We start from the raw sequence: 26,383 nt of genomic DNA, 5'->3' as shown, positions 1-26,383 counted from the left end.
ATAAAAGTGCATCTATCCATAATAAAAGTGCATCTATCCATTATAAAAGAGCATCTATCCATTATAAAAGAGCATCTCTCCATCATAAAAGTGCATCTCTCCATCATAAAAGTGCATATATCCATTATAAAAGTGCATCTATACATCATAAAAGTGCATCTATCCATAATAAAAGTGCATCTATCCATTATAAAAGAGCATCTATCCATTATAAAAGAGCATCTCTCCATCATAAAAAGTGCATCTCTCCATCATAAAAGTGCATATATCCATCATAAAAGTGCATCTATCCATTATAAAAGTGCATCTATCCATTATAAAAGAGCATCTATCCATTATAAAAGTGCATCTATCCATTATAAAAGTGCATCTATCCATTATAAAAGTGCATCTATCCATTATAAAAGAGCATCTACCCATTATAAAAGAGCATCTATCCATTATAAAAGTGCATCTATCCATTATAAAAGTGCATATATCCATCATAAAAGTGCATCTATCCATTATAAAAGTGCATATATCCATCATAAAAGTGCATCTGTACATCATAAAAGAGCATCTATCCATAATAAAAGTGCATCTATCCATTATAAAAGAGCATCTCTCCATCATAAAAGTGGATCTCTCCATCATAAAAGTGCATCTATCCATTATAAGAGCATCATAAAAGTCTATCCATTATAAAAGAGCATCTATCCATTATAAAAGAGCATCTATCCATTATAAAAGTGCATATATCCATCATAAAAGTGCATCTCTTCATCATAAAAGTGCATGTCTTCATGTTAATTTTATGAAGTACTTAAGTAATTTAAGTATATTTTTTAAGTATACTTTATGTAGTAAGTATACTAATACCAATGTGTACTTGTAGTAAACTTGTGTACTATTTCAATACTGATTGGGACTAAATTGGCCCACTTTTAGTATTTTTTGTATTTGTAAGAGTAGTAAACTAAGTACACAACTAGGTTTCTCATTTGTAATGCATCTGTACTACAAGTTACTTACAAGTAAACTAGTAGTTTACTATTTTAATACAAGTAGTACATTTTTTAGTTTATGAAACACTGAAGTGTACTCTCAGTAAACTACTAGTTTCGTAGTTTATACTGCAAGTATACTTGTAAGTTTTCTTTAAGTGAACATAACATTATACTTATAGTTTACTATTTATATATTATTTTTGCACTTGAAAAATAACTTTAACTGTACTTTAATTTTAAAAATATTTTATTAGCTTCATGCATCCTTTTTTAATCAACACTTGAATGTCAGTAAGTTTCATAAAGAAAGGCAACATTTTAAACAAAAAAGTATAATTAGAGTAAATTGTTATACACTACCAGTGGACTAGCCTACACAAAAATTCAGATATGCAGAATTAGAAACATATCTGTTTTATATCAATATTCTAATCAATATTTTCAAACAATGTAAGTTTCATAAGACTGTATATGAAAAACGATGTAAAAAAAATATATATTTAATTGACTACTCAATCAAAAGAGTTAACACAACTACAAGCCAAGTATACTTTGATTTCTTAATTATTCTTTTAAGTATATCTGGATCAAAAGATTGAGTTCAAGTACAGGCCAAATATACCTGGGCCCGTATTCATAAAGAATCTTAATGCAAAGAGTAGCTCCTAGTGACAAAATTCTAAGAAAATTCTTAGAAATGTGGGCGTTTACTCTTAAAATTAAAGAACAAATCCCAGTAAAGAAAAAAGTAATTCAGAAAGCATCTTAACCCTTAAAAGAGGTATTAAGGTCAAAATTGTTAGGAGTACGGACGAGGACTTTTCAGAGGCTGAAGAGATTCTTTAGCAGAGGAGAACATGGCAGAAAGACGAAGAGGGAGAAGAAATCTGTTGCAGACAATGGATGACAGTGAGTTAATAAGACGCTATAGATTAGATCGTGCAGGGATCATGTTTGTGACTGATCTTATTAGAGATGCGCTAACATCTCCGACACAGCGCAGAAATGCCATAGCGCCAGAAATGAAAGTAATCACTACATTACGATATTTGGCAACTGGGAAAATGCAACAGACTTAGAATAGACCCTATACATAAAATCACTCTTTTTTTCCTTCTTGGACAACCAGCCAATCACAGTCTTCAAAAGATTGTGTCATACATAGCAACGGGGTCAACCCCGCCTCCTCACTAAGATGAAAGTTTTTGTCTTTTCCTTGCTCAGAGTTGCTCTCAGATTGGCCCTGAATCGCTCTTAAGCTAAGACTCTATATGTAAAAGTTTTTAAGCTACATTAAGAGTTTTCTGAGAGGATTCTTAGAATCTTTATGAATACGGGCCCTGGACTTTTCTCTCAGTATAAATCAAGTACACTGAAGTGTAATTTTAATTATATTTCTGAGAAGTACATAAAATGTAGACTGAAAGTATACTTTCTTATTTTAAGTTTAAAAGAAGTATACTAAGTGTGAAAAACACCAAGCTTACATTAGCAACTGCTACTATTCTGCTACTATTCCCCACCATTTCACAAGCACAAGAGAAAAAGTATTTTGTACTTATATTTAATACCCCTGGAACTCAATGGAAGTTGATTGAAGATGGCATAGTTGGTAGTGTTGTTATAACCAGTCAACTGAACCAACAATCTTTTCGCAAAACTGGCAAAACCTTGTCAAACTGTCAAAATCCATCAACATTCCGTGCATGAGCTACTTTCTGATATTCTAACTGAAAGTGGGTGAATATAAAAATACATGATAGAAACATTTTGTTAAACCACTTACAAGTGTTATGTTGACAACACTATTGAAACAATTACTTTTTATTACAACTGTACATGAATAAACAGGCCATTTGGCCCTGGACTAATAGGGTATTCTATTTGTCCATTCTATTGGCTCTATTCTATTTTGAAGACTTGTGCTGGCTGCAGAAGTCTAATTTAAGGCTCTCACAAATAAATAGTATGGGTATATTATACATTTTCTGAGTCATCAGAGTGCCTTGAGTATTGAAGTTGTTGAGTTTTGTGTCCATGGTGTTCTTTCATGCCACAGGGATAAAAGAAAGCATACAGTTTAGGCGGAAATTGTGAAAAATTGTGTGTTATTTCTGGTTTAAAGAAGTCATGTGACCTCTCTGTTTGTCAGACAGATTCAGTACTGGGCTTAAATGAAAGCCTAAAAGGTCCCCTTTCCAATGATACTAAGCACCATATTATAGAATATTGACAATATCCCAAGCATGAGCCTAAACCAGATATACACCAGATTTCAAAAACGGAATTTATTTTAGGGGGTTAGTAACTTCATGAGCTGAAAAAAGTGATTTCGCTACCACCGCTGCACTGCTATCGTGATTTTTCTAATACTAGGGGTGTATACCTTGCCAAAAAACAATGATAGCATTTGCCCCCCCAGATGATACCGATGGACCAAATTTGGGGCCCTGGCTCATGGACTATATAGAATTCAAAGGAAAGTGGGAGAGATGAGAATTGCAGGGAAAAACAGGAGAGAAGAAATAGTAATATCAAGGATGAGATTTGGACACACAAGATTAAATAGTACACTTTTTAAAATGGGTAAACATGATACGGGAAGATGTGATTATTGTGGGCAAGAGGAAACAGTAGAACATGTTTTAATGCATTGTCAGAAATATGAGAATGAAAGAAGGTTGTTAATTCATAATTTAAAAAAAATAGAAATGCAATTTATACCAAAGTATATTCTTCAAAATAACTCGAGAAATGAGTGTTATATTTTTATTCTTCAGTTTCTTGAGGAATCTAATTTGTGGGAGAGAATTAAAAAAAAAAAAAAGAAGTCGTCTTGATCCACACTCCATACCAGTTGGTGGCGGAAATACACCATTTTGTTGTTTGTCAACCGCCAATAAAATTCAAGAAGAAGAAGAAGAAGAAGAGGAAGAAGATTCGTTTTCAGCATGATCTCTGTTGTTATGTCGTGGCAGAGTACGGCTTTGTGTTGTGGTAACACGATTTTTTTTTAAACAGGTCAATAAATGCCTGTAATATCTCCATCCTAATAGATGTGACAAAATTTTGAGGCAAGTAGGAATATCTGGAGGAGTATCAACTGAACTGAGATCTGCTGCTGTGAAGATGGTGTTTGTTAAAGAGGAGAGTGAGGAGGACATGAGTGAACCAGAAACCTGGAGAATAAAACACGAGGAACAAGGAGGTTGGTGTCTATTCTTCATTCATCTTTAAAGGGGTCCCATATAACGTTACCCTTTTACAAAGTTTTTTGTTTTGTTTTGTTTTTGGGGTGATTCGCACTTTTTTGCTTAAAAACTGTCTCAATGACAAGCGCAATAAAGCACATTTTTGCAAAATAAAAGCAGCTACATGATCTTTAGGACAAAGATGGTGAACTACAACACTCCACAATCGATCAAAATGGGCAAATATTGTTTTAATGGCATACATGTTCACTGAACATTCAATGTGTGTGTTAAAGAAGATTAGGGACCGTCTAAAAAGTTCTATTTTTTTTTTCCATTGTGTGCAAACAGACAACTACATTTTTGCAAAGTACAGATGTAGCAAATCTCTCTCACATTATGTGTTCTAATGCTATTGATTGTACTTTAGCAACAATAAAAAGTGCATTATAATGATTGTATTTAGGAAACCTGCCTCACTGTACATAAACATTTTAGAATAAAATTACATTAATTCAACAAAGGGATTTTTTAAGGTTGCAGCATGTTCCTAGTGACCACACTGACTTACTACAGGTGAAATTTTGACAAAAAGTCCCTTACTGTACGTACAGTTGACAAATACGTTTTTTTATTTTTTATTAATGTAATTCACCCTAAGTATTTTTTCGTGTTCCAAAGGGTGGAATTCCTTTCCTTGTGACCACACTGACTTACTACAGGTGAAATTTTGACAATACCTCCCTTACTGTACAATTATCAAATATGTTTATGTAATGAGCATATTATTACATAGGCCTATGTTTATTACATATGTTTATGAAATAAACTGTAAATCACCTAGGCCTATAGTGTTTTTTTATATATATCCCAAAGGTTGTAGTACTTTCCTAATGACCAGACTGACTTACTACAGGTGAAATTTTGACTATAACTCCCTTACTGTACGTACAATAATCAAATATGTTTATAAAAAAATTACTGTTATTCCCCTAAAGTATTTTTTCATTTCCCAAAGGCTGTAGTGCTTTCCTAGCCTGGCTCCGCCCTCCTCCGTACTTCCGCTCAATTTCATTTTCCTTCAGTACTACGTCTGGGACTGCTGTATATTCTTAGGTTTCCAGAACCAAATTTTTTGTAGGACCAATCAGCGAATAGAGGGAGTGGCTGAGAACGATGACGTTGATGTGATCACACACATGACTAGCGTCGGCCAATAGTGAGCCTACGTGTGACGTACAACACACAGACGCGCTGCTTTATCAAGACTCGAGGAACAGAGAGAAGGAAATGAATAGTGGAATAAAGTCGTTTTTTTTTTTTTTTTTTTGCACAAAAAGTATTCTCGTCGCTTTATAAACTTTATAAAAGACAGACATCTTATTCTAAACATAATCCTCTGATCATTCGGACGACCACACGTTAGCAATTGGTTATGGCAGATCCTGAGTGACTCTGGGCAGATCCAATAGTTTTGAACTTTAACAGAGAACCCGCCTTCAAGGAAGTAAACGTTTCTCAATGGAGCGAGGCCAGACTCTCTGTACAAATGAAATGTACGAGAGTCTGGTAGAACCAGGCTAGTGCTTTCCTAGTGACCAGACTGACTTACTACAGGTGAAATTTTGACAATACCTAATAATACTGTTTTACATAATAATATAATACTGTAATTTTTTTTTTTTGTGTGTGTTTAAGGTTGTAGTACATTAATAGGGGCTACATTATTATTAACAGTAGTGACTGAACCTGTACGCATTGGTGCAGCAAATCTGACAGATAATGAACAGCAAGATCATGGAGGCATTCAAGATACTGTACAGTGCACTGTTTTATTTCTATTATCTTTCTAATTGTTCATGGAATACCACTGGGATTATACATAAAAGTTGTAATTAATTCCTCGTGGTTAGAATAATATTTCAATTTCACCTCTTCAAAATTTTGCTGTTGTTGATCCTCTCTTGGTTTAAGTTGTTCTTATATTATCATAAACCCTTTAACTGATTGTTTTGTCAAGTACTTTTTACTTTACTATATTTTCGTTTAGTGAAGTGACGTAAAAGTTTAAGTAAAACAAATGTGTGTGTTTGAATACAATTTTTTCAAATGTTTTCAGTCAGGACTACTTTGGGTAAACAAAAATATTTAAGCAATTGAACATGTTATTTAATATTTATTCTTTGCATTATGTAATTGGTTAACACACATAACTATAACTGTTAGTGGTTTGTTACATAATTAATCCTTGTCATGTTTACCAATGTGAACAGTGCCAAAGATGGTACCCAGTGTATGCTGCATTGGACTATCACCAGACAAGCTACCTGGAAAAGATGCCCAATGGTTGTGCTCACTGTGTACCTTAAACAGTGGAACATCATTAAAGAATATCTGCTGAAACTTCTGCTTTATTGTCCTTGTTGCAATATGGATTACCACTGTATATCTGTATTTTGGGACTTACAGTTAAAGACCCAAGGACCAGATAGGATTTATTAAGACCAGGCGTTAGAAGTGCAGTCAATTTAAGACAAGAGTCAGAATTATAATAAATTAAAGGAAATTTTACTGAAGATAGTTTGCAGTTTCATCAGGCAGAAGTCAGCTTCAAGAATCACAAGGAGTGATTACTCCAGTGATCAAAAGTAGGCCGCTTCCCCTTACATTTACAAAAATCACAGCAATTATACTAGGGATGCACCGATCCACATTTTTTCACTTCCGATCCGATCCCGATACCTGAATTTGGATATCGGCCGATACCGATACTATTCCGATACCAGAGCTGTGTTTGCTTTAATATTATTATTATCATTATTGTTTATTTTATATGATGCTGAAATAAACTTATCTCAACAGGCAAGTAATGATATGTTATGTACGTAGCCTATGTATGCATGTATGTCCCAAAAGGCAACTTGAGGTAAGTAAGTTGTAAGGTCAGAAAAGGAAGTCAGAAAAACAGGAAATCCTGTTAACAGGAAAAATCCTATTCTGAAAACAAATATGCAACTGGGGTTTCAAATTGATTGTCATGTCAATATTTATTACATTCCCAAAATGTCAAATACTTGCATCTTGAAATATAAGAAAAGTGCAAGTGTAAAAATCTTAAGGGCCTTACACACCGGGACGAATATTGGCGCGCGTTATTCGCCAGCGTTTTTCAACGCGTTTTTTGTGTTCACACCCAAGCGATTTTCGCTGACGATGAGCCGAGTGAACATGCAAATTCATTCCCTGACATTAGATGGCGCGATTGTCAAACGTTCGTGGGAAAAAGTTACAAGCCTATGTACATTTAAGTAAAATTAAGTAAAATGAAACTTACAATTAAGTAAAATGAAACTCACCATCAAGGCCCATTTGCTCTGCAATACCACTCCATAACAGTTCTCTTTTATCAAGATTTTTGTAGTCGCGTTTGTCATATAGTTCTTTATGTTCCGACACCAACGAGGCCAGCAGCTCTACATTCATCTTGCCTTGCATCTTCCTCGTCTTATTTCTTCCCAGCAGTGAAGACGCTATCTTCTTCGCCGTTACGTATGTGTGCTCGGCAAGACCGTTTTGTGTTTGAGCGCCCCCAAGTTGTGTTTTACTGTAACTTCAGAAGCTCCAGACACGTGAGCAAAAGCGCCAATCTCATTGGTCGGATAGTTTTTGACGCGGTGCGTCAAACCAAAAAAACGAACCCGAGGCGTTTTTTAAAAAATGACGCTTTTACGCGTGGCGTTTTTCGCGTCGGTGTGCACACTCACATTGGCGCCCTTTGTTTAGTCACGAGGCGTTAAACGTCGGCGAATATCGCGCGCGAAATTCGTCCCGGTGTGAACAGGCCTTTACACACACACTATCTGAAGGGTGATCCTTCGCTCCGATGCAGTAAATGCTCGATAAACATCAGCATCGTGCAAACAGACAAGCGGATTTTGCCTCAGACGCGCGTCGATTTCGCTTCAAACTTTTGCTTTTTACGCACGTAGATGTTTCTCTGGACGCGCGAATGGATTCAAAATATTCAAACGTCCAACTAGACGCGGTAGACGCGAATTTGACGCGCTATTCGCGTTTTGTGTGAACGCACAGTAACGTGGTGCTTTTTTAAATGTTTGATTGAGTTCGTTGTGTTGTATGACGCGAGGAAGCTTCAAAGTACTCTGAATTACACCTTTGCAAACATTGCATTTTGCTGTCTTGCTCTGCGGTGTTTTCAGTCTGTGTGAAGTATTTCCACACAGCGGACGTTGTTGGCTAGCCGCAAACTGCGGAATGGATTTCCTGAGCGGGAGCCGCGCCTCCGTTCAGGAAATCCATTCCACAGTTTGCAGCCAGCTAGCAGACTCGCCGGCGGGAATCACTTGAGTCATTTCAGCAGACGTTAAAGCGAGCGCAGACATGACTCATGGATATCGGATAACTCCGCAGGTTGGATCGGGAAAATCCGATACGTGAATTACGCTGGTATCGGGTCCTGATACCGATACTGGATCGGATCGCCCCCATCCCTAAATTATACCCTTCACCAAGGTCTAAGCTTTGTCATTGCTTCAGGTTGAATGATTCTGATTGGCTAATAAATAATCACACATTTTCTACACATAGATAGACTGAAGCATATCTCCATCAATTATGCGGCTGACATTCAGACCCTGAATTTAGGCACGTCGTGACCTTCCACACTTGTAGTGATTGTAATGAATAGTAATTGGACCAATTTTTGAGTCTGTAGAACCAACTCTATAGCGCCACCACCAGTTAAAAAATTCCACATTAAAAGGGTTATAGCTTTTGAACCCTTTGATGTAGATGTGAATGTAAATAGATGTCAAATGAAACTTAGTACACCTGATTCCACTCATTATGGTGATCACAATCAATATCTTACAATAAGACTCTGCCCATTACAGTAGTGGCCATTTTGAAAAGTACAGTGTTAAATTTTTTGTGCTGCTACTCATTCAAATTTTGTTCAGTTTTACGAAAATTGGCTCAGATGATCTTTGGACCGAGGCACACAGAAGTGACTGAACAGATTTTTGCTACCGTTCCCGATATATTTTTCTCCAAATTTGACCTGTATTTGTTGCCTTTTGGTAGTTAGCTTAGCATGCTAATTGGTTAGCATGAACCATGAACCATTCCGGTTGTGGGTTTGAATGCTGTGTGGCACATTCCCAGATCGCAAGAGGTATTGTGGCCTTAAGTGGTGGAAAAGTTGCTTCTGTTCCAGACATGGTGCCTATATGTGAACGAACTCGATAAATACAACATGCAGCAAATTTATACAAAAATTATTTTCTCACTTGAACTATTGGACCTTCTTCATCTTGCTAAAAACACAACTTCCCAGTGGTGCAATTATATGAGTGACAGGTATCTGACCCAAAGATAATGGGTTTGAGCCCCAGGTGGCATGATTTAAAAAAAATTGTGTGTAATGTTGTGTCATGTCGATTCCTTTATTATTCAACGTTGTACTAATCTTTCTTCCTCTTGTATTAGGCTAATGTATGTCTTGTTCATTCTATGTTCATTCTCATCTGAATTTCTGTTCATTTTGAGTTCATTTTCACCTATACTTCTAAACCAGCTCTTTTTTCTTCAATTTCTGCTGTTTTTACTATTCCTGCTCTTGCTGCTGCTTCAGGGGCTTGGCCCCGTATCGCTGCTTGCAGCTATATTTCCACTTGTTCCTTAACCTGTAACCAAGAATACTAACACACACAAGACACAGTTTCTTCAAGATTGGATTTGGTGAGGAGGAGAGTCTTCTCAAAACATTAAGATAACATGTTCTTTCTCTCAAGGAGAGGATACTTTAAATCTAACTGTAAAGTAAAGACTTTAACTAAGAAATGGTCTCTCAACTATAGGTTTCAATGACTCCTGAGACCATTGCTATCAGGGTAGCCTAGAAAAGCAGATGGATGTAGTGACACCTGTTAAAGTCCATATTTCATCTCTGGAAGCCAGGCTAAATGAGCAAGCACTGTTACTGCATTCCTGGCATGGGTCAGACCCTTACGTTACACCTCAGATATCAAATACAGACATTTAAAGGATACATGAAATAACATTTTCGATAATCACACTGCTAATTTCTATAACAAAGTAAAATCTCATAAGCCTAGAGAAGTCATTCAACTCATTTGATATATAGAAAGAAAACTATTGATTAATACCTTGATTATAATCACTCATTAGATATACATTGAAGCAGCAGTGCGTTCCAGAATCCACTTCTTCAGGACTTCATAACAAAAACTTAACTTGAATCATTACAATAAGGGTGTTGCTTATTTATAACGTTGAAAATATGATTAACCTAAAATATCTGCTTTTTTTAATCAATGAAAGAATTGTGTTGTACAAGGAACAGCAGTTCTAATACATACTTTTACCTAATACATTTATCTAAGTTAATTGAGTAGAGTGATCACTGGGAACATACTATAACCTTTGGAACATGAAAAAAGGAGAAATTACAATAACTTTGTAATAATAATAATATGTTTGTACTATACTTACAGTAAGGTAGGTATTGGCAGTATTTAACATAGGGATGCACCGATCCGATACTCAGTATCGGTATCGGCTCCGATACTGCCATTTTTGGCGGATCGGGTATCGGTCAGACAAGGCCGATCCAAATCCGATATTGTGCGTATACTATTCAGTGTTATTGTTAAGCCCCACAAAAGGCACACAAACATTATAAAGCACCATAAGTTTTCGTGCACAATATTATAAGTGTTCTGAAGCCGTTATATAGTATAATGTGAGATATAAATTAATATTTAAGTCGTTAAATTCAAGATCACGTAAACGTTTCCCTCAGCTGCGCTGTCAGTCATTCTTCATTCAAACAGGGCGTCGCGTTTGGTTACAACAACAACAGTTAACACAATGAAACTCTCTCCAAGATGATTCAGTGTTACTATTATTATACTTGATCTGTAGATAAAGGTCTATGGTTTCGCATAAAACAACTCTATCTTGCTGGACTTTATTGCTGTACCTTAATCATGTTACTTTCTACCGGGTGTCTGTTAGATCACAACACTGGAGAAAAGTCAGAGCACTATTTGTTCTTCACACGCACAGTAACTGAAATTTAAAACTGTTAAAAGAAAATGCTGAATAGACTATTGCATAGATAGATACTGTACAATACACTACGCATCAATATGTATTTTCTTTGTGCTATAAACTTTTCAATGCGGACTCGACGCGCTGCGCGCTGTGACTCATGTTGCTTCAAGCGCATCATTCTGCGCTCGGGATGCGCATAAGCGCTTTGTGCCGCTCTGTATTGGAGCCTTTCATATCATAATACAGTGACGCAATGAAACAATATCAATAGCCGTTCTTGTTCTGTCCTATCTATTATGTTGCTACCTCATTAAACAGCTGTGCTATACATTTAAAAAATGTCTCAATTTTATTGTAGGCTATAAAATAATTTATATTTTTGATTTTTGATTTTTGTTGTTGTTTTTCATGAATGTATTTTACAACAATACAAAGAGCAATGTGTAAAGTTTTACCAGATTTAGTGTTACACTTATTGTCTCTAATTTGTTCCCCACTAAACATTTTTTTTTCACAAAATGTTCAAATTTTATACAATTATTGTGCACTCGTAATTTTTCTAGACTAAATTTTACTGCTGAATTATCCACTAATCTAGTTTATAATAGCATTTATGTCAGATCATGATCATATATTTTTTGTTGTTGTTTTTCTTTTTTCAGTTCTTATTATCAGTTCAACACAGAGTTATAGAAATTCTACTTGATTAAAAAAAAACTGCGCTGGTATCGGTACGGATCGGTATCGGCCGATACTCAGAATTTTTGGTATCGGATCGGAACGGTTCTGAAAAAATGGTATCGTTGCATCCCTAATTTAACATATAGTAAGTCAGTCTGATCACTATGAAAGTACTACAACCTTTGGAATATATAAAAAACACTATAGGTGAATTACTGTAATTTTTTTTTATTAATATTTGTATACTGAACGTACAGTAAGGGAGGTATTGTCAAAATTTCACCTGTAGTAAGTCAGTGTGGTCACTAGGAAAGCACTACAGCCTTTGGAATAGGAAAAAATACTTTACTTGAAAATGAAAAAATCCCTTTGGTGAATTACTGTAACTTTTACATAAAACATATTTGCGTAGCCTACTGTATGTACAGTAGCCTACACAAAAGTACAAACTAGCGTTAGTGCTAACGCAGTCAACAAGTACACTAAAGCAATATGCAGCAAATATCAAACCTGAAACTATTTCTACCCTGGTTGGCAACTTTATTTTTTTATTTTTTTTACTTGACTATGTATGGTGCTGTCCACGTATGTGGACCTGAAGGTCCTACATGATCAAGTCTGCAACTTGGGTAAAGTTGAATTTATATTCGCATATTCGCGGAGTTCCGCGGTCAATATCTCGTGAGCTGAATATTGTTACTACGCAAATAACATTGTTTTAATATTTAAATCTTCCTCAAAACGAGCTTTCCTTCGGGTTTGCACTTTGCAGATGGTCCCTTCTTAGCAGCCTGCGCATAGAGATCAATGTATTTTGTCCAGTGCGAAGGAAAGATCATTTTAAGGGAAATTATGTTGTGGCTTCTGGTGTTTAATCTGTAGTTATATGTGATAGGTGTTTTGTGTAGCCACAACGTTTAGTTCACGAGTTATTGAACGCGGAAGTCCGCGAATATAAAACCAACTTTACCTAAGTCTCTCCTCTTGCTCAAATAGCCTATTGTGTATGTGCGCTTAAACCGTGCCGTGTGCAATTGTGCGCCTCTCCGTGTTCTCGCACTAGAAATAAATTATCTTCACTTCTGGATTAAACGTTATATATGGAAGGAGGTAATGACAAATGTATTCGAAACAAAAAAGCTTGTTGAATTGCACTAATTAAAAAAAATGCATTGCATTAACTGTGCTTGCGTTATATTGCATTGTATTTTTTAGGGCTTGCATTTGTATGGGCTGAAATTCAACATGGTTTAATATTTAAGCTGTGTATAATTCAATTTAAAAAAAAAAAACATTTCCCACATTTTGTAATTATTAAAAATGCAATAATTCATATTCACCTTTTAGACTTCATTTCCAAAGTATGCATTCTGTTTAAAAATTTGACCTATAATAAATATATGGCAATTTTCTGTCCATTTTATTTTGCTTTACAAATTCACTTCCACAAATTAAGTGGTTCAAATTTGACAGAAAATGTAACATAGCACATCCGGGAATTGAAGGAATTTCAGTAGATTATGAATGCATGATCTCCATCTGTTGTTAGTCTTAAAAAAAAAAAAAAAAGTATTTCATTAACCATGCTTGCATTTACAATATGAGAATATGAATATGAATATTTACATATGAGAAACATGGGTATTTTGACTCAGACCCCCCCCCCCCCCCCCCCCCCCCCCCCCCCCAAAAAAAATATATATATAATAATCATCTTTTGTTATTAATTAAAAAAAAAATCCTAAGCAAATTTCACATTCACAAATGCAAAGTTGTGAATTCACAAATGTAAACCTGTCATCTTATAAGAAATGGAAAATTATTTAAATGTGATTTCAGTATGATAATGTGAACATTTTTATGTGATGTAATGGCCCTCTCTCTTATCTTTACTTTTCTCTTTTGTATCACCATCGAACGCTTAGAGAATGGACACAGGCCGTGACAGTAGTCGATAGTTTTGTCGACAGCCGGAGGCGGCCACCTCATAATTCTCTATGCAGGAAAAACCCTGGTCAAAATAAAACACTGTATAGTCTTCACTGTATGAATTGAATATAAATTGGTTAATATTAAAGATATTCATTAAGCTAAGTTTTTTGTCTTATTGACATTAATGAAACTGATGGCAACAGTTTGAGGCTGCTGTCCCTTTAAGAATGAATGTGCAGATATAGTTATACATTTGATTCTCTCCCTTTTGTTTTTGTTTGCGTAGGACTTCAGACTCTGTTTACATTGAATCAGTGAAACAGTCCACGCGATGTGCATTTTGATATAATTGTGTGTGTAGCTGTGAAAGAGAACTGATTTCGAGATCAAGAGGTGGCATCTGTACGCGTACCCTCGGCTGTGTGTCCGTCAGCGCGAGCACCGAATTTGAGTCCTTGTTCGCGGCTTATTGTGATTAACGTCTGTAACCTTAAGTATCTCTTAGTACTGTGAAGTTAAAGTGTAACACTTTAGAAAATCAATTTGTGAATCGATGCAAATTGGTAGAAGATAGAATCGTGATTCATACATGAATCGAACATTCATTTTTTTCCTGCACCCCTACTAATTTTATTTTCCAATTGCACCAATTGATTTTCATAATTTTAATGTTTTCATTTTAGGCCTGGTGAAAGTGAAAGAGGAAAGACCAGATCTGAATGAAGTGGAGGAGAAACATCAGCATCAGAAAGCTCATGATGTCACCGCTGGAGAAAAGCCATCGAGTTCCTGCAGAACTGAAAAAAGTTGCACACAAAGCAGCATTCAAATGACCGAAGTCAAAAAGCCTTTCACCTGTTCTCAGTGTGGAAACACTTACGCGCATAAAAGAAGCCTTAGGAAGCACATGTTAATTCATACTGGAATAAAGCCTTTCACCTGCTCTCAGTGTGGAAAGAGTTTTACATATAAAGCACACCTTAATGAGCATGTGTTAATTCACACTTCAGAAAAGCCTTTCATCTGCTCTCAGTGTGGAAAATGTTTTACACAGAAACGAACACTTAATGATCACATGTTAATTCACAGTTCAGAAAATCCTTTCACATGTTCTCAGTGTGGAAACACTTTCACAAGTAAACAAAACCTTAAGAAGCACATGTTGATTCATGCTGGACTAAAGCCTTTCGTCTGCTCTCAGTGTGGAAAGACTTACGTGCATGAAAGCAGCCTTAGGAAGCACATGTTAATTCATGCTGGACTAAAGCCTTTCACCTGCTCTCAGTGTGGAAAATGTTTTACACAGAAAGGAACACTTAATGATCACATGTTAATTCACAGTTCAGAAAATCCTTTCACATGTTCTCAGTGTGGAAATGCTTTCACAACTAAACACAACCTTAAGACTCACATGTTAATTCATACTGGAATAAAGCCGTTCTCCTGTTCTCAGTGTGGAAAGAGTTTTACACAGAAAGCACACCTTGATGATCATTTGTTAATTCACACTTCAGAAAAGCCTTTTACATGTTCTCAGTGTGGAAAGACTTTCACACGTAAAGAAAACCTTAAGATTCACATGTTAATTCATTCTGGAATAAAGCCTTTCGTCTGCTCTCATTGTGGAAAGAGTTTTAGACAGAAAGGAGCCCTTGATGGTCATTTCTTAATTCACACTTCAGAAAAGCCTTTCATCTGCTCTCAGTGTGGAAACTCTTACAGACATAAAGCAAGCCTTAAGAATCACATGTTAGTTCATGCTTGAAAACGGCCTTTTACCTGCTCTCAATGTGGAAAGACATGAGAAATCACACTGAAATCACACCTTACACACGTGTTAGAATAAATATGTTTGCATCACCATTTCTTTCTATCTAATCATTTCTTGTACTCCCTGTTTAGTCACACGCTCGTATGACATGCTAGTTATTATCCATAGGAATCAACGTTGCATATGATATAATTATGAATGGATTTGTATGTCTCTCTATCTCTATGGACTCTTTCAGCAAAGCTGATTATCTCCTTTCTTTTCTATATGGACTTATTCTATTTGTATGTTTTAGCCAACACCCGAGACTTGCTATATAAACTATGGCAGGAGCACAATAAAGCTGACTTTGAGTGAACTACACTTCTGTGCTTGTGTCATTCTTGGTCCCCAGATCTGGTGTTCCAATCTGCTTTGCATTGATCATTGTCTTTGTTCTAATATCCAATTTTATCTGACAATTTTGGGTGCTCGTCCGCGATCGATTCAGAAGCGAGGGATCGTGCAAATTGGACTGAGACGGTGTGAGGACAAAAACTGTTGTATTGCCTAGACTCTCGAAGTCTCACTCAACGTAATACTCGAGATGGAGAATGTTCTTGAATTTGTAGTATTAGGTGTCTGTTTTTGAGACACAGATTAAGAGGTTTTTATAACCTGCCGTTTTGAGATAAGGAAGGAAGGATGGTCAACCATTGAATAAACTGCAGTTTTAATAATTCATGTAATCTGTACTAATTGGCATCTTAAAGGAGAACTCCGGTCAATTTTAACATTGAGCTCATTTTTTTGTACATTTGGAGTGCTGTCAGTACAGAGAGCCACGACAAAAATCGGTGTTGCCTACACCGTGTTATCCTCTTTTTAAAATTTGCACCCTGTTGACTTCAATGGGGCAAGTTTTAAACCTGCTTTTAGCCTCTTAACATCCTTGATGTGTCATTACAAGTGCACAGGTCATGTGAGTGATTCCTTCTGAGTGAACGCGGGTGAATCTGACTGCAGTAGATGTGAAAGATATTAATAAAAATTATGTTTATTCAGCCAGCGCACATACCTGTATTTACATCCTGTTTTCGGTCGAAGTCCACAGTAATCGATTGTCGAGTTCACGCGCATAGGTTTAGTACCTATGATCACGCGCGTGAACTCGACAATCGACTACTGTGGACTTCCTCGCAACTTGCTTGGATTGCGAGTTGCAATCGTTTCTTCTCCGTTGGATGAAGAAGATAGGATGAACTTGTATTGTCGCTGCTCTCATGGCTGGAGTGCAGATTGTGGCCTCCAGCCATGAGAGCAGCGACAATACAAGATTCTTAGTAATACTAATGTGTTGCACAGCTATTGGCATATCATGTACACAATCATTTCGATCTTCAAAGTACCAATTTATCGAGTCCAAACATGGTATAAGTGGGGTTACATTGACAGTTGGTCCTGTAATAACTACATAGTATCAAAGAGATCATAGTATCAACAGAATTATTAAAAGACAAAACACACAACAGTAAATCATTCTCAAAATGTTCTGGAATGCATGTTCATTTCATGTTAGTCAATTCATCAATAAATGAATGCAGGAGAGTTTGTTCTGATATCAGTGTCAGAGTTAGTTACTTGTTAGCATTCCTGAGAGTCATAAAAGCATCCTATCTGATCGCGGCCATGGCAACCAGGCCCCTTTCGCCCCGCCTGGGGGGTTGGGACCACAGCTCTCGGATGAAAGTTTTTAAAGATTTGTTTGTGCATATAGTAAATAATTGTGTCTGATTTGTCTCAGTCGCTACAGTTCTCAAGTGCCAGGGGTTTCCGTGAAAATAATTTGCTACAACCTACCGTATTTTCCAGACTGTGTAGTCACGTTTATTTTTATTTATTTTTATCATGAAACACTGTGATTTATTCCAAAGTGACTTATATCAATTAATCTAAATGCTGACTTTCAAAAGTAGGCACGCCAAGAATGCTATTTACTGTATTTTAGTTCATTTTTGAGGATACCCAAGGATTACCAAGGATACAAGGCGCATCATGTTGTTTTCTTTATTTTTGTGGCATTCTGACGTGTGGCATTGCTATGTGGCCCAGATCTGGCAAACAGGAGCGGTCCGCCCAAGTGCCATCATTCCACGCTGCATGTGGGCCAAATCAGTATTCCACAAGTGCCAGATGTGGGCCGGATTTGGGCCGAAACAATGTTGCTATCTGGGAAAGGTGTTAACTATAATCTTGCGCTGCAAAATGATAACTTACAAAGGATTAAATTCATCACAATTATTTAATGAATGAAGTACACAAAAAATGTATGAAAATGTACGACAAAGCCCTAAAACGGACAATTAATCGGCATAATCGTCAAAGCCCTAAAACTGACAATTAATCGTCATAAATGCAATTTTTTTTTTTAGACAATTAATTGTCAGCTAAATGTTAGAATCATGACAGGCCTAGCTTTATTGCACATTATGAAATTCGGCTGATTGTGATTAATTGTCAGTTTTAGGGGTTTGATAATTATGCCGATTAATTTTTTGTTTAGGGCATTGTCATACTTTTTTTTTTTTTGTTTTTGTTTAAAGCTATCACGTCCCACCACAGAAAAATTCTCATTCCTTCAAAAACCATAGTTGGAGATACAACAGACCTTGAGCATTTGTTTAAAACTTAACCCTCCTGTTACCCTCAAATCTACCAACTTTTTTTACCAATTTGCAATTTAAACCCCTATAATGTGATATTTTTCCCCAAAGGTTTAAGTCAGGTACCCTATGTTTCTTTGTTGACTGCTTAAATAGCCCTTTAAATAAAACACCACCAACCCCACCCCGCCCCTTATACATCCAGAATACCTATTGCTTCTCATGATGTTAGATGGTATTTGGTGCCCAGGACAAAAACAGTGAAATTTGGGGTTTTGTGATAAAGTTTTTTGCAAATATGTAAAATGCCTCTGATCACTCTGCACAATAATCTGGAAAAATATGAATCAACATCATAAAAACTGAAGCAGCACATTTTTCAAATTTGTCCAAATTTTGGACGCTGTCATGTGGGAAGTGTAATAACGTTCCATTTTTGGCAGGTAATTTATCTGCTAGACAACACGAGGGTCAACACTAGGAGTCACTATAGGAGGCTCATCTGAGGAGGATGCCTCATAATCAGGGTCCTCCTCGACATTATCATCTATCTCAGACACATTCTCCTCTGTCACTGTCACTTTCAAAGAACTATGCCAAAATCTAAACACAGAAAATATTTGTGTAGCGGTCATTTTCAATTGAGAGAGAGAGCATAAAGAGAGAGCTCACAGAGCACAACGAGAAATGTTTTATCTGTGGAAGCTTTCATATATTTGCTTCTTCCCTATATTATGTTTTCCCCTCCCCCATGGCTCCAAATATCAAAGTTCATGCGAGAATTATGTTTTCTCTTCCTTGGAAATATATAATTGGCACTGGAAATATCTAATTTCTTGTGAGAATTATGATTCGCCCCCCCCCCCCACCACTATATCGTGTGAACTATCAGTGGTTCTCGCAATACTTCAGGTAGGTCTATGGTAATGTTAGGTTAGGTTAGTATGTTATGGTAATGTTAAGCAGAGGGAAGTTCATAAAATCTCATGTTATAAATATCATCCAAAACAAATGTGTGATTTGTGTCAAATCACCAATGTGTGAACAACAAAAAATGTGATATTTCTTATATGTTTTATACAGCAAAATGAGCCTGGGGTCAAATTGACCCCAAAGAACACAGATGCTACAAAATGTGTACAGAAAATTAAAAACATATCGTCATGTTAATTTTATGTTTACCCAGTTGTGCCCATTAAATTAGGAAAAGTCTTTTAAATATGTAGCAATTTTTTTTCCTTCTGACTCTCTCGACGCTTCACACTCCAGTCCATTTGGTGGCGGTAAAGCACATTTATTTAAAACCACCATTAAACATCAGAGGAAGAAGATTCGTTTTCAGCATGATCTCTGTTGTTATGTCGTGGCAGAGTACGGCTTTGTGTTGTGGTAACGTTACTGGCTTAATACAAACTGTTACAAAGATAGATTTTTTTAAACAGGTCAATACATGCCTGTAATATCTCCATCCTAATAGATGTGACAAAATTTTGAGGCAAGCAGGAATATCTGGAGGAGTATTAACTGAACTGAGATCTGCTGCTGTGAAGATGGTGTTTGTTAAAGAGGAGAGTGAGGAGGACATGAGTGAACCAGAACCCTGGAGAATAAAACACGAGGAACAAGGAGGTCGGTGTCTATTCTTCATTCATCTTTAAAGGGGTCCCATATAACGTTACCCTTTTACAAAGTTTTTTTGTTTTGTTTTTGGGGTGTACGAATATGTTTTCAAGCCTTTATTCACGGACAATGCAAGCACGTCTTTCACAGGACATTATTTATTAATTTTTGTATTACACACTTTAGATACGATATTTTTACACCATTTAATCGTGATTATATAAACTATGTTAATCCAAACAGTACCTAATCGACACATTTTTTGCTTATTCCTGTAGCGATTATTTAAATGAGGAATATTATGACTTCATAAAGCCCAGAAAAATCGCGTTAAGTAGTCCAATCGTTTTAGTTCTTGAAAAGGTTGTTACATTTTTAAATAAAATATCTCCATTTGAAGTGGACTTTTAACATTGCAGCTATCTGTTTTATGCTCAAACAGCAACATTACAGACTGGCTAAATCTGAAAAAGTGAAAAAGCATAAAAAGACCCATTGTGGTTACAGAAGGTTTCGTGCTGTTTTCCACTTAAATAAAAACCCAACGAATAAAAGTAAATTATTGTTATATTTGTACCCTCAAATAAAAACATAGTATTCATAGGGCTGCGTATCAACAACAAAGTCATGGTACCTATCCTGATACAGAGGCCACAATAAGATATCACGATACGGATCTGCACTAAAACCTGCACCAAGACCAGGTTTTCTTATTGTTCTTTAAAAACATAAACATTAATGTACTCATTCTAATTCATTTGTTGCAATGTACTAATGCCTACTATATTAATAAAATCATATTTACATTGCTGTTATCATTGCACAAATTAACACACACTCTAAGAAACTCTCATGAAAGAAAATGTATTAAAAAGTTAGAAGCTAAAGTAATGTACTTTCTTCACAGTAGCTCACTCACAGACATTGAGACAGTCACTCATACAGATCGCACTGTGCGCACAGAATCATTCAAGCGAAACTGAAACAGAAACCAGCATTGGGCTTACGTTACCCTACCTCTCATTCAGCACAAATCCAAAAATGTCTAGGCTATAGTCCCGATGTTTTTGGAAGCAAAACTGTTATTTATTATGTAAACTGAGCTAGGGCTGGGCGATATGGGCAAAAAGAATTACCACAATAATTTTTTTATATCCGTCGATACGATATTGATAATTATCACGATAAATGTCAAATCTTCATTTCTTTCAAGTTTAAAGGCAATTTTTTGCTCCTAAGTGAAAGTTGTAGAAACCAGAGCGTTAATTGTGATTTTAAACTACTCTTTATTGTCAGAACATATCAGGACAAACACTTACCAAACAGGAGAACATTTCACAAATCTGAGGTAGAACATTCAAACATTTGTCATTCTTCCTTAACAAAATAAATATCTTAAAGCAGCACTCAGTAGTTTCAGGATTTCTTCGCTGTATTCTCGCTTTTTGCTCGCAGGTTTCTCTCTAGAGCTCCCCCACAGCTTCGGAATAGATATTTGACAACACTGTTGTAAAAACTCGTTGGTGATTCTCAGACAACAGAGGCTAGTAGATCAACGACATCAAAGTAGATGGGACATTCTTTAAAACGTCGTCTTCATTCAGGTTCGAACAGCGTGAGGGAGCGCAATAATGACAGCATTTTAGCAGATTTCTTTTGGCCGTAAAGCAGTTGTTTACATCGCGAGACCTGATATCACGCGATACTTCCTGACGCGGCGACCAGGGGCCCGCCGGCTCAAAGTTGCAAGTGCGGATTTTCCGCTCACGGGCACCAGGGGGGTGCGAAACGACCACCATTCAACCCGAAATAAGTAATATAACTATTCCAATGACTCCGAAGCTGTTCAGTTAAGGTAAAAAAGTTACTTAGTTCACCTTTAATAGAAAAATGTATTTCTTAGTTTCTGCATGTGCTCATTTTTATTTGGTAAAATGTAATATTCTGACTGTTTGAGTTTTATTAAAATGAACCATTGGTCATCCAGTATCATGCATTTAGATCATGATAACAACAGATGAAACCAGGCATAGCCTGTAGCCTCACTATCATGGCAAAATATAACTTTATGGTTTCTATGGTATTGTATGAAAAACAGTAGCCTAAATACATTATTAAATACTGTAATTATATTCCATTAGTCATTTAATACATTGTCTACATTAATAATATAATACAATTCAATATGTATATCCCACATTTCATGGTGCAATTAATATTACTAGGCTAACGTTACAGTAAATCCATGGTAAATGATGGGAATTTGTAGACGGAAAAGCCTTCAGACTGTATTGTTGCGCACAGTGTTTCTCCTGTTTGTCAGCGCTGTTTCATCTGCCTTTAAACTGGTTTAAATCACGGAGACATTGTGTTCTTGGCTGAATTCAAGCGCTTCTCACTGAATCTCGTGACCGAGACCGATCAGAGTAAACGCATCTGCTCTAATGAGCTCGCGCTGCGCTGCGGTTTGGAATTTGAGCCGAGTGGATAAATGGTCCGTGTGGCGCGCGGTTCAAATGAGTTTCGTTCCTCGTTTGACGCATAAACATTATCGAACATTTATCGAACTCTTGATATTGTTTTATCGAGAAAAATTATATAGCGATAATTATCGTTATCGTTTTATTGCCCAGCCCTAAACTGAGCTGTGCACTTCACTTGTCTTCCAATATTCACTTAAAACGTCATCTTTCACATAACACAGTAGGGCACTGGTCATAAAGGTAATAAATAGTCCTATGCCGAATATTAAATAATTAGGCTAGGCTAACTAATTAACAAAACAAAAGAAAAAAATTGTGCTATATTTGTGCATGTAAAACTAATCCCATGTAAAACAAAAATACAGCAAAGAGTGAGATAGTGAGAAACTCTAAAAACATACACATGTGGTGGGAGAAGACTCGATGGTGAATATAACTCTGAGAGGAGAGCACAGTTGAATGACTTGAAATGAAATCGAATATGGGACAACTCCTGTCCATGGTCATGTGCACACTAGCCTAACCAGACATCTGCAACTTTTACACCGTCCAGACTGCATGCACTCTGCTTGTCCCTTTTCTTGTTGAAAAAGGTTTGAATCAACGATGAATCAGTTTTGACTGCTAAATTCTGCTTAATGTTCTGCAATGTGTACTTCCGAGGGTTAAAGTCATCAGTTCATTTCTTGATTGTCATTTTGACAGTGTCCACCTGGACATTTTAGTCATATTTGCTAATTCTTCTTAATTATTGCCCTGTTTTTATCCGTTTTCCTGGAAAATTAAATGAATAAATAGTACTATGCAGAGTATTAAATAATTAGGCTAACTAATTAACAAACGAAAGAACAATTATAGCAATAATTGTGCTATATTTGCATGTAAAACTAACCCCTGTAAAACTAATTTTGGTATTTTTTTTAATGGATCACAGACACTTAGCCTATCTATTCCAATTTATTTAAATTTAATTCTAATTTAACATAATCTTGTCGATTAACAGTTAATGATCACGTTGGTTCAGTCAAGAAAACCCCCAGAAAAGAACATCCTTATTTATTGCCAAGGCAACATTTCTAATTGGTCTTTATTTACATTTTTTAAAACTATTTCAGCTTTATTGAACTGCACACTGTCAATTTTACTGCTGTTTCAAGCCAGAAATATTTACAAATATTCACAAATAATTTAATGCCACTCTGGGACACAATTTCAGGCCGGCAGTCTCACACCCATCCAGGTCACTCCAAACCTACAGCTATTGTCAGGCACGTGCACAGGTAGGGCTCAACCTGTGCAGAGCACATGCCCTTTTTGCCCTTACACTCCGAAGTGCCCTTTTTTGGGTGGTGTTTTTTTTTTTTACATCAATGCTATTGGTTACCATTTACGTCTGTCTGTCTGTTTTACAAATATTTAGCAAATGAAAGTTCTTAAAATGAACTCGTGTAAATCGTATTCGATCCTCAAGCTGTCAGTATGCTGATAACTCCGCCCCCTCTATATTCACTGAATCCTGAAGTTCCACAGCAGCCGCACAGTAGACAGCAGCTGAACGAAGTTTTGCGAAGGGTAAATAAATATCTTGTTGTTTGAATAAGTAGGCTACTACTAAACTCTATGTCTATAAAGGCTAGTATTTTATTTATTTTATATATAAATCAATAACTCACTGAGACTCACTGAGACATGTGGGACGTCGCCTGAGACTGAGAGGTACGGCTAGCATTTGCCATCTAGTCATAGCCAATAATACATTGACACTTAAATAGCCTGTGCATACAGTAGCATTTCATCTTTTATAAAATGCGATTTTGGCCAAATTTATTTTACAGCAGGAAAAACTGAGCGCCCATATAGCTACAACAAACTAGTTTGTAACCTGTTGATGAAAATGTAATGTGATACCGCCGGCGCCGTTTTAATGACGGACAAAAAATGCACATTTGCACACATTCGCTGGTCAAAAACTATATACTGATGATAAGTAATACAACAACATATAATTTGTTTTTACCATCGGAAAAATAACATGTGCGCCCCCGCGCTGTTTCGTACTGGAACTTACACAAAGCTACGAGTGATCCTCGTCACCTAGGTAACATATATTTCTAAGAAATTTCTTCTTTGATTTATGATTGCTGATACACTTAATTTATTAACATTTAGACTAATCATGTTATGGTTAATTCAAGGCTGTTAATATGCACGTATTATCTAGCTAATTTTTTAATCTATAGCCTATTCTATACTCTCCGCTCGTCCTCACATGGTTTTACTACAGTAATATTGTAGTAGTGACTTAAAAAAAAAAAACATTACAGAAGATCACTGTGAAATCTTTATATTGTATCATGCACAATGTAATTCATGATTTAATTCATTCCAAGGCTTCATTTATTTGATCCAAAATACAGCAAAAACAGTAATATTGTTAAATATTTTTACAATTTAAAATAACTGTTTTCTATTTTAATATATTTTAAAATGTAATTTATTTCTGTGATCAAAGCTGCATTTTCAGCATCATTACTCCAGTTCAGTACTCTTCAGTGTCACGTGATCCTTCAGAAATGCTTTTCACTGCAACTGTAGGCCTACTTTTCACACTATTTTTTATTTTATTTTTTTATTGCTGGCTTATTTTAGAGAAAGTGTAGTGAATAAGAGACCAACATCCCTGGCTCACAGAAGGTTGCTGTTAGGTTTAAAGAAGCCCTTAAAACATGTTTATCTATATTATCTATATTATTATTATTATGGTTGTTATTAATCGTGAATAAATCTAAAGCTTTATTTTGTGTTATTGAAAATGGGAGGTGGGGTGCCCTTTTTTTAGTTTCAGCACATGCCCCTCAAAAGGTCTGTGCACGGCCCAGGCTATTGTTAAAGGAACACTCCAATTTTTTGGGTATAGACTCATTTTCCAAATCACCTAGGGTTAAACAGTTGAGTTTTACCGTTTTCGAATCCATTCAGCCGATCTCCGGGTCTGGCGGTAGCACTCTTAGCATAGGTTAGCATAGATCATTGAATCTGATTAGACGGTTAGCATCTCTCTTATTAACAATGACCAAAGAGTTTCGATATTTTTCCTATTTAAAACTGGACTTTAGTTCTTTTAGTTACATTGTGTACTAAGACCGACAAAAAATTAAAAGTTGTGATTTTCTAGGCCGATATGGCATTCCTGTGTAATAATCAAGGAACTTTGCTGCCGTACCATGGGTGCAGCAGGCACAATGATAACACGCAGCACCTGAAAATAGTCCCCAGCTAGGTAACTTCCAACATGACCAGCACTTAGTTTGTGTAGATACGGTTCAGGATCTGCACAAGTAAATTTCTTTTGAATCGTCTCACAAATATCTCCATGGTTACAAGGCACGCTCCCTGTGCAAGCAGGTTGTCACGTTGGTTATGTTGACGGAAGTTAGCCTATTTTCAGGCACTGCGTAATATCATTGCGCCTGCTGCACCCATGGTACGGCAGCAAAGTTCCTTGATTATTTTTTGTTTTTGTTAATCCTGTCGACATTTAGTTGTAAATGGGGCCTCCCACACTGCTTGATCCATTGCATTTCTTTGGTGTGAAATTGCATTAGGGGTGTCATAACCTTATTTATTACAATACAAGGATACATGGGTAAAAAAAAAAATTAAAATTTTTTATTCATTTATTACTTTCTTTGTGGTGGGGCCAGTGAAAATAGAATCATTGAAATCAGTATATAATTGATTCGAATAGAAAATCGAGATTCGACTCGAATTGATATCTTGTGGCCTCTGTTGAACGGCAAGGGTAGCATGTACAGAGTGAAAAGCAAAGGTCCTAGTACTGGGCCTTGTGGTACGCCATACTGAACTTGTGATCAATGAGACATCTCTTCATTTACTGCTACAAACTGATAACGGTCAGATAAGTATAATTTAAACCATGTTAATGCAATTCCACTAATGCCAACATAATTTGTGAGTC

General features: G+C 36.3%; 3 protein-coding genes across 7 annotated transcripts in view; 2 read left to right on the top strand and 1 right to left on the bottom strand.

Annotated features, from left to right (window-relative positions):
* Positions 1-26,383, bottom strand: part of LOC311304498 (gap junction alpha-1 protein-like) — a gene marked incomplete at both ends in the record, with an annotated part of 434,020 nt that overhangs the window by 293,275 nt on the left and 114,362 nt on the right. The window lies entirely within an intron of this gene.
* LOC311306220 (uncharacterized protein) lies at positions 3,905-16,016 on the top strand. 2 transcript variants are annotated; one of them, XM_084434504.1, is made up of 3 exons: positions 3,914-3,983; positions 4,043-4,194; positions 14,572-16,016. In XM_084434504.1, the coding sequence occupies exons 2-3, from the start codon at positions 4,116-4,118 to the stop codon at positions 15,651-15,653; spliced, it is 1,161 nt and encodes a 386-aa protein (XP_084290630.1). In that variant the 5' UTR covers positions 3,914-3,983; positions 4,043-4,115; the 3' UTR covers positions 15,654-16,016. The 2 variants fall into 2 exon arrangements, with proteins under 2 accessions (XP_084290629.1, XP_084290630.1); XM_084434503.1 differs by having other exon boundaries at positions 3,905-4,194.
* LOC311277711 (junctional adhesion molecule-like) overlaps positions 19,632-26,383 on the top strand; it is a 30,524-nt gene continuing 23,772 nt past the window's right edge. For 3 of the 4 annotated variants that reach the window (XR_014625310.1, XM_084388104.1, XM_084388103.1), the window contains exon 1: positions 19,649-19,930. Coding sequence is in view for 3 of the 4 variants with exons in the window: in XM_084388104.1 (XP_084244230.1) it covers positions 19,852-19,930 (79 nt within the window). In the remaining variant the exon portion in view is untranslated. Of the gene's footprint in view, positions 19,931-26,383 lie in introns of all 4 variants that reach the window. The other variant, XM_084388102.1, reaches the window with a different exon arrangement.

This window comes from Rutilus rutilus (assembly GCF_951802725.1).
Source record: "Rutilus rutilus genome assembly, chromosome: 1".
In the NCBI taxonomy this organism is placed as follows: Eukaryota; Metazoa; Chordata; class Actinopteri; order Cypriniformes; family Leuciscidae; genus Rutilus; species Rutilus rutilus.
Note: the sequence above shows the minus strand (reverse complement) of the source record. Positions and strands in the feature narration are given on the sequence as shown.